The sequence below is a fragment of the Buceros rhinoceros genome, unplaced genomic scaffold (assembly GCF_000710305.1).
Source record: "Buceros rhinoceros silvestris isolate BGI_N320 unplaced genomic scaffold, ASM71030v1 scaffold9008, whole genome shotgun sequence".
NCBI lineage: Eukaryota > Metazoa > Chordata > Aves > Bucerotiformes > Bucerotidae > Buceros > Buceros rhinoceros.
Window position 1 is genome coordinate 3,601 of NW_010425099.1, and position 8,332 is coordinate 11,932.

The 8,332-nt window shown below is 43.8% G+C and overlaps 1 protein-coding gene across 1 annotated transcript in view; it reads right to left on the reverse strand.

Annotated features, from left to right (window-relative positions):
• The window catches only part of TRERF1 (transcriptional regulating factor 1), a 19,486-nt gene that overhangs the window by 339 nt on the left and 10,815 nt on the right, over positions 1-8,332 (reverse strand). Inside the window, exons 9-14 of the mRNA XM_010141022.1 lie at positions 7,618-7,693; positions 2,803-2,891; positions 2,102-2,215; positions 1,449-1,634; positions 763-971; positions 39-145 (exon numbers count right to left, since the gene is read on the reverse strand). Of these exons, the coding sequence (XP_010139324.1) occupies positions 39-145; positions 763-971; positions 1,449-1,634; positions 2,102-2,215; positions 2,803-2,891; positions 7,618-7,693 (781 nt within the window). The remainder of the gene's footprint in view (positions 1-38; positions 146-762; positions 972-1,448; positions 1,635-2,101; positions 2,216-2,802; positions 2,892-7,617; positions 7,694-8,332) is intronic.

Consider the following 8,332-nt stretch of genomic DNA (forward strand, 5'->3'; position numbering starts at 1 on the left):
ATGCCCAACTGGCCCAGTAGTTTTCGAAATAGTGGCTGCCATTTCTGCTGCCACAGCAGCTTTCTGCGCCTTCTGCCTTTGCTGTTCTTCTTGTTGTCTGTGAGTCTTCATATGAGCATTGCGGCTTTTGATTTTGAAAAACACCCTACATTTTAAAGAGGAAGGAAAAAAATCAGATGAAAATGCATTCCTTTTGATGAAGCGAGCCAAAAAAGACTCAACAGCCTATCAGTACATTTGCTTCCTGGTCCTGAAATAGAAGTCAGTGAAGCCTGCAGTGTCCTGGTGAGAATTTCAGGGACAGACTATCAGATTTATACAACCTGACAGTATCAAAATGGCCTACTGCAACTCTGCCAGAGGTATTCTGTGGCTCCCCTGGTGGCTTCAGTACCATTACACAACCTAATTCTCCCTGTACTGGAGAAAAAATTACAAAGTCCCACGTTAAGATGGACAAACTCAAGCACTGGAACACAGAGCAAGTTACCTGCTCTCACACACAAGTCTGATGAAGCACAAAGCTGGATTCAAGAAAATTGGATTAATTTTCTTTAACTGGATTAATTCTTTTTCAGAGGAAGCATCCAAAACATCATGCAAACTGATCTCTGAAGGTTTTGCTAAGAGGACATGTCATCTAAGGGGAAATTGTTCTTTTGAGACCCTCAAAGTGAATTACAGAGTTTGTCACAACACTGTTCATCTGGAATATAAACAGACAAACGTGATGCGGTGCTGCAGACAGTCATAGCCACTTACTTGCCACACTCCTTGCAAGGAAAAATGGTTGTTGGGTCAGTCTCACCGCTCGTCGTGCTGTGGGCAGGTGAACTCTTGATGGAGCAGTATCCGCTCTGCGTACCAGATTTCTGCTTAGTGCCTGGAATGGTGCATCGTGTTCTTGTCACCTGATTCGTACCTCCGTGAATGCGAGCGTGGCCGTTTAACGCCTGTCGGGAGCTGAACACCTGATGGGGAGGGAGGAAAAAATTTAATGAAACCCAAGAAATACCGTGCTGGAGCAGGAACTGCAAAGTGTGCCAACCGTGTATTACCACAGAACAACTGTTCGTGTCTAAGAGGCACCCTCTATGTGGTCAAATGCTACTTGCCCTCAGCTGTATCCCACTAGAGGTAAAGAAACTTAGTCATAATGAAACAAACCAGTGAGGAGCTACCCTGTTATCACAGCTGTGTAACAAAAAGGTAATCAGAGCTGCCACCACACCGTATTTCTAATTAATACGTCGTCTCTGGATTCAATTTCCTGTACTGATCAGCATATCACTATATTTTGTGAGGTGAGATGTAAAAGCAGGCAAAACGATTTGCCCAAAGATACACAGGAGCGATCACTAGTCAGGAAGAGTCTAAACCCCCAATTTCCAAAATCGCAATTCACTCGTTACAACCCTCCCGCCATTAAAGACCCCAAACACACGTACAGCGCCGCAGTTTGGCATTTCACAGATGAAGGATGAAGAAAGTGAAAGACTCTGCAGGGCAGGCAGGTCTATAGGTCCAACGAGAGGGATAGCTGGTGGGTCAGGAGACTTCTGCATCTCCCTTTCTTCCTTTCTGTCTTCGTCGATCTCCTCATCCTCTTCTAACACTTCCTCTTCTCCACTTGTCTGAAATAGTGCATTTAAGAAATACCAGAAACACAGTCAAAGACAGTGCTGGATAGTGGGACACAGATGGTACTGGAACAGCGTGCTGCTCAGCCAAGCCTGCTTCCAGGCTTCAGTGATTTTTCCCCATCCTGAATGAACTTCTGCTCTAGAACATCAGAGCCGCCTTTAGGAGCGCACGCAGGAATAATTTACAGAGGTTTACCTGCTTCAGCAGTGGCAAATGCTGTAATTACTGGACTAGAGTTAGGTAACACACTAGTCAAAACATTTACGCCATTACTGTCCTGGAACACAAAACCCTGGCGCAGCCCAGGACGTGGAATGCTCACACAGAACATAATTTAGACTTAGGGAATAATTTCAGTTGGAAGAGACCTATGTCATCTAGTTCAACCTCCTCCTCAGAACAGGATGAACCTAAGAATTACCAAGTGTTAAACCTTTGCTGGTTCTTTTCGACTTACCAGGCATTCCTCTCTTTTTTTCTCTAAACGTGTTCGGTGCTTCCGTCCCAAACGCAAGATCTTCTTCCAGGTGTAGTAGTATTCCACACACTGTGCAACCGTCTTAGACTTAACCTGTAGTTCAGTATTGCAGAAATAGTCCAATCTCAATTGTTTGCTTTCATTCAACACAATTTTAATATATTCCAAGAGGCAGGCTTTATTGCTCAAACATTCAAATGGGAGAAAAAGAGAGACAGTTTGACTACAAGAAGAATACTCTTGTAGAATAATTTTTTTTTTAGTTAATATTTTTCAGTCAAATTTCTGTCGGCTTCAGTGCATTTCTCTGGGATTCTCTAGACTTGAGTTAGAAAATGACCGAGAATATGTGACTCGGGTACCTTTTAAACTGCCAGAGAACACCAAGATGATAGCGGAGCACCATCCTTGTCCAACACATGGAATGCCATGACTTGGATTCCAGGTGTGATTTAACAGAAGGAACAGATTTTATTTGTTTCTTTATTTTTAACTGGTTTTGGTTTTTCGGTTGTTTTCTTTTTTTAACTGATGCTGCAGTTGCACGCATAGGTACACACCACTCCTTTCAGTGTTCTCGTAACCGCTGCTGGCTCTACACCTCCAATAAGCTGGTCTGGCTCTGGGAGGGAAATGAAAGTGAACAGAATACTGCAAATGGAAAAAACAATTGACCTTACCATTTTCTGTACAACTATGAAATCTTTGCTGTGGGTGGACAATGCCTCTTTGAACAGCCTCCTTTCTTGATGTGTCCATTTGTCAGAGCCTTAAAAGAACAGAGTGAATTCATTACAAATGACAAAACCCCAACACCTCTATGTTTAGTATCTGAAACAAAACCCAGGAAATCTCAAGCACACGCGAGCGATTGCTGCCACGCAAATACAGGGATGGCTGTTCCAACTCAAGCCTTGAGTCCATCCAACCAGCCATCAGTCTCCAGCAGCAGTCACAGGCAGTTGCCAAGGAGACAGTAAGATCAGAGCAAGCAAATACAATGCCTCTCCCTAACTTTTCCTAACCTCTGGCCATTTTCGGAGCAGAAGATTTCCCGACTGTTGCCATTTGCTTATTTAGTACCTATCCTTGCACGTGCTGACCCACTCCTCCTTTCAACCAGTTAAACTTCTTGCAAAACATCCTTTGCCGAGGAGTTTCACAGATCAGTAGATGCTCCACTTGAAGAAACACCTCCTTTTCTTTGTCTCCTGGCTCCCAGTAGCTTCACTGGATGACCTTTGCTCTTCAGGTGGAAGAGAAAGTGAATCCAGCATTGTCTCCATGCTATTCAGGCTCACTCTCTGTACCTTTGGGCATTACTGCTGTCCCTCCCTGTACCTTTCTCAGTACTAGAACATTCCTATGGAGAGGAAGGGACCAGAAAGCCCCTCAACAGTCAACATATAAGCAATTCAGACTTGCACAGTGGCATCACCACGTTCTCAATCCTCTTAACATTTGACTTGTGGGGATTTTTTTTAGCTGTTACAAAATACAGAGCTGATGCTTTCATAAAAGTAGCATTAAAATCCCAAGGTCTCACTCTACTTGAGAAGTATCACCACAGAGCTCGTAATTTTCTATGCAAAGCTTGTATTGCTCATTCCCAAGTATGCAACTTCACACTGAACTACACAGCAGTTCATTTATCATTATGTGCTCCAGACAGTAAGTCTTAAAAGGTCTTTTTGCAGCTCCTCACTTGCACGGCTTGAGGCAAGACACTTGAATCCTCTCTGAGAGAAGTCACGAGCAGACTGAAGCCACGTGCACTGTGCACAAAGTGCTTTCTGATAATTTAGTGCAAGCTGTATGTAAAAATTTCAAATACTGTTATTCCGTCTGCTTCACCAGCCGAACTGCCTGTGGAAATGTGAAACCAGTGTTTACAGTGAAATGAATCCGCGCTCCCTCAGTATCACACAGAAGGAGCACAGGATTGCTCTGCGGCATCAAAGCAGTGCCCTGTTTGTAGAGTGGGCAGCACTGCGTATGTTAAAGGAAGGATATACAAGATAAAGCAGATGCCTTTGAAATGACTTACACTATGAGAAGATTCTACTTCCTTCTGCCTGAAAGTTTCTGAAACATCTAAAACTTTTATCAAAAGAGATCCCTAATATTCCTGTCAGTGTTCCCATTCTCCACACAAATGCTTGTCCATGCACTGCATTCAATTAACATGCCCTTGGCCCCATGCATCATGTTGAACTCTACAGGTTACTGATGTCTATAAAAATATATAGATTTTTTTTTTTATTAACTGCAGACATTCTGCTTTTTATTGTAAACTCCCAGGCTCGCAAACTTAGAGCGGGTATCTTGCTGCTCCTTCACATGCTGAAAACTACAAAACGAACTTTTCTGCACTCGCTTTCTGCAGGCTTCTCCAGCACTGGATGTAAGCATGCAGGAGTTATTTCCACAGAGATTTACACTACCGCTCTCTTAAGCAGTGGAGAACGGCATTGGCTTCAAGCCACAGGTTTTATTTATTCTGTTATCACCCAAAGATCATTTTGCTGACACACTGCCTTGCCATCTTTCCCACCCTGAACCACCATCATTCCCTTCTTACACAACTTGCTGGTCATTAGCATTTACCCTCCCTCTGGGCAGGGGTAAGTGCACTGATTCAGTCCAGGGGCTTGCTCTACTATGCCAAAATAACTTTAAAAAGCAGTACCACACCAAAGGAAAGACTTCAGTTTTCAGCAAACTTCTCTAGTCATGCTCTCCTGCCTCTACCCCACCCCCCTGAAAAAAATTAAACCATAATAAATCATTTCATGAACTAATTTTGTTGTACACCGACGGAGGATTCAGGCCTTACAGAGTTTCCCCAATCGCCGCGGTACTAGCACAGACCCTTATAAGATTATGCAGGTTAATTGGAAGTAACCTAATTAATAGAATAAATCCTGTGTAGGAAAAGAAACAGAAGAAAAGCTGTTTTTAACTCCGGTTGCTGGGAAACCGCTTTTGCTCTTGTTAGCTTGAGGGAGATATAGAGAACATGTATAGAGGGAGATCTGCAATGCAGCAAGAAAGAATTTTGGACTTTGGAATACAGATAAAATTTAAAGCCAATCTTTATGCTTAGACATTTATTCTACATTTTGCTTTACCTGCCATATTGTTTTCACACTGATTAACTGACAATAAATATCTTCTACGTATCTGGGGGCTTTGGGCCCAACCCATGGATTTCAAAGGGGCTACATCTACATCCCGGGGTCCTCCTGAGAGGTGGCTCAAATCCATTACACACAGCATATGCTGGGTCTGATCCACACCCTATCACAGCATGCACAAGAAGCTTCCAGACTGCCTGAAGCACATTATTTCAGAGACCATCTCTCCTGCAATTCTCACTGCAGGAGAACTTCAGACATGAGGAATTCCACAGCTCAAATGAAAATGATTCAAGTGTTTGCAACAGCATTCCTCTTCCATTAAGTACGTGTTCCCTCTCTCTCCCCCCAAACACCATCCTGACAGACAGCAAAGCATTAGGACAGAGATTAGGGTGTTCTTCCAGGCAGCCCTGGGTCAGCATGCCCAGCTCTCTTGGCATACAATGGGAAAGCCTCAAGTTTTACAACGTGCTTCCCTGACAAGCCAGCAGGTTTCCGAAGGTGAGCTATTTGCTGGTACCCCCATTGGAGGGCAAAGCTAAGGCTGAGTTTGAATATTTACTGTTTGTGGTATCAGTCAATTCGCATGAGTCAGTGCCATCCTCTGTTTCGGACTATTTTACCTTTACACGTGGTGGTGCCTGAGAGCTGTGATTTCTGAGTAGAGAGCAGACAGCCCAAAGAGTTAACCCACACAAAAGCCACCTGAAGTTACACTAAGCCGTTCGTTGGGAGAAAAGCCTTGAGTGGCTGATTATCGACCACAAATAAACCATTATTCAAGCACCGCTGCACGGTGCTGGAGTGCGGCTGTCAATGTAAGTTGCAATCACATGTTGCATTCAAGAGCATTAGTAAGTAACACTTTGTCTTGTTATTTTATGGCACTTAAATCCAGACTGGTGAGATTTTGTTTCATGCTGCGATAAGCAGAATCAAACTTCCTTTTCTGCTTAGGAAAGAGGGATACACTGATGTCCACAGGTCTCAGTGCTATCAACAAGGATTAGTGTCATCTCATGGGAAAGGATAAACAGAACAGTCTCTCCTGGCTCCTCCTGGTATCAAATTAAAACACTTTCTGAAACTACTGTGAAGTTGCTTCAGTAGAGACTGTTCCCTCCTCCTATGCCACACAGGCAGAAATTTCATGTCTGCTCTGCTAATTAGATCGCTCACTGAGGATGAGGCTACTGGGATATCTCCTCATCTTCCTGCTCTCATGCCCTGGATTGTCTGACACATATGAATTGGTGTCATCTCTTCAGAGAAGAGACCCTGGTCCAAGTTCCTTGCTGATGTCCTCCTCCTCCATCTACACCCAGGCCTACCCTTTGGACTGTGACAGAGCTGTTACCAAAGGCACTAGACATCTCTCCCAGACAAGTCTCAAAACCCGATCTTCACATTTATTCACTCTCATTATCAGCTGCCATCAAACATGTTTCTGTTCTTGTTCTCAGGCCAAGGGGTTGAGGAGTTGCTTTAAAAAAAAAAAAGTCCTTGTTACTTAGGAGTCTTTCCAGCGAGAAAGCCAGGAAGACTGTAACTGGAAATGAGTAGATGACCCTGGATAGCACGGTTGACTGACCACCAGAAAATTCTTGGCTTAATTCCTATTGAACCTAAACTTGAGACAGTCTTAAATCTGTCATAAAACCGCGTTCTGTGTGTCCAAGTAGTTTTTAGCCACTATGGAGCGCTAAGCAATAACATGGAGGGCTGCAGAGGAGAGGCATTTGCCACCTATGCTCAGGTGACGTAACTCAAGCCCACTAGCTTTACACCGTCATGCCGGTGTCTCACGGGGCACTTCTGCTTCCTCACCAAATGCAGTTCTTGCTGTGCTTGTTAAAGAAGTCACCATCCCAGACCTGTTTCTTTTTGTCTAGATCCACACAAAGAGAGGCTCTGCGTTCAGTACTAAAACACCAGCGGGAGTTACGGCACTGCCTCGCTGGAAGGGTGCTCGAGATTACCATACTCATTTGTCATGCACCATCACCTCAGACAAGGAAGGCATGACAGCAGACATTTACATACCAAAAAATGAAGACCTTACTGCTATTAAGTGTTAATCTACCAACAGCAGCAGCTTTAAAAGGACATAAAGAAATGAAGTTTTAGTTTAAGAGGAAAAAACCTAATCCAGGCAGTTTTAAATCTGTAGAACCCAACACAGCAGCATGGATGTAGAGTTTCTGTACACAGTCAGTCAGGTAGGACTGCCACACTCCAGGAGTACCTCTCGGCATGGCCCACACCGCCTCTGAATGAATGCTGCCACCCCACAGCAGACAGCAGTCCCACCTCGGACTATACACCAGCAGAGGGGGAGACGGCAGAGAGACCTACCGGCATAGTGGTAATTTGCCAAAGGATGACACTTCAATCTCACCGGCTTTTTCAACAGCAGCTTCTCAAGAGCAACCTACACGGAAAAGCAGGGAAAAACAGAATTAGCAAATGCAGGCAGCTGCTGCATACAATTGCATTTAGAAGATGATTTTGTATGAGAACACGAGTTTTCTCTTTTTTCTTTTCTGTCATGAAATCACATCAAATTACTCCAAGCCCCATTAACGTTATATCTCACAGAAAAGCACCCATCCTGCCTTAATTAGCACCAATGCGGCTATTCCTTAGCAACTTCCAGCTCTTCCCTCCTCCCTGCTTGCCACATACAAATATATTTATAGTGTTTGATTTGATAGTGATAATTAGCACTAATATTTAATGGTTGGTTTGATAGCATTAATATTTATAGCATGAGTCTTCTAGAATATCTGTTTAGGTCAACATCTGTCAGGAATGACAGCAAGTACAGTTAATTCTCCTATCAGGGAGACAGACGGTTTGGGGATCCCTGAAATTTTTCCCCTGACAATGCAGACCCCCCAGTATAGCGAATTTCACATCCTGACAGTAAGTTCAGCCACTGGTCTCAGACAGAGCTAACAGAGCCCAAGAAAACTGGGACACAAGCTAAAAACCACTGTATTGGATAATCCTGTGAAATTCATTCCAGCCGAGTTCTGCTGCGTTTTGTTATAAATTGGCTTTCCAGGAA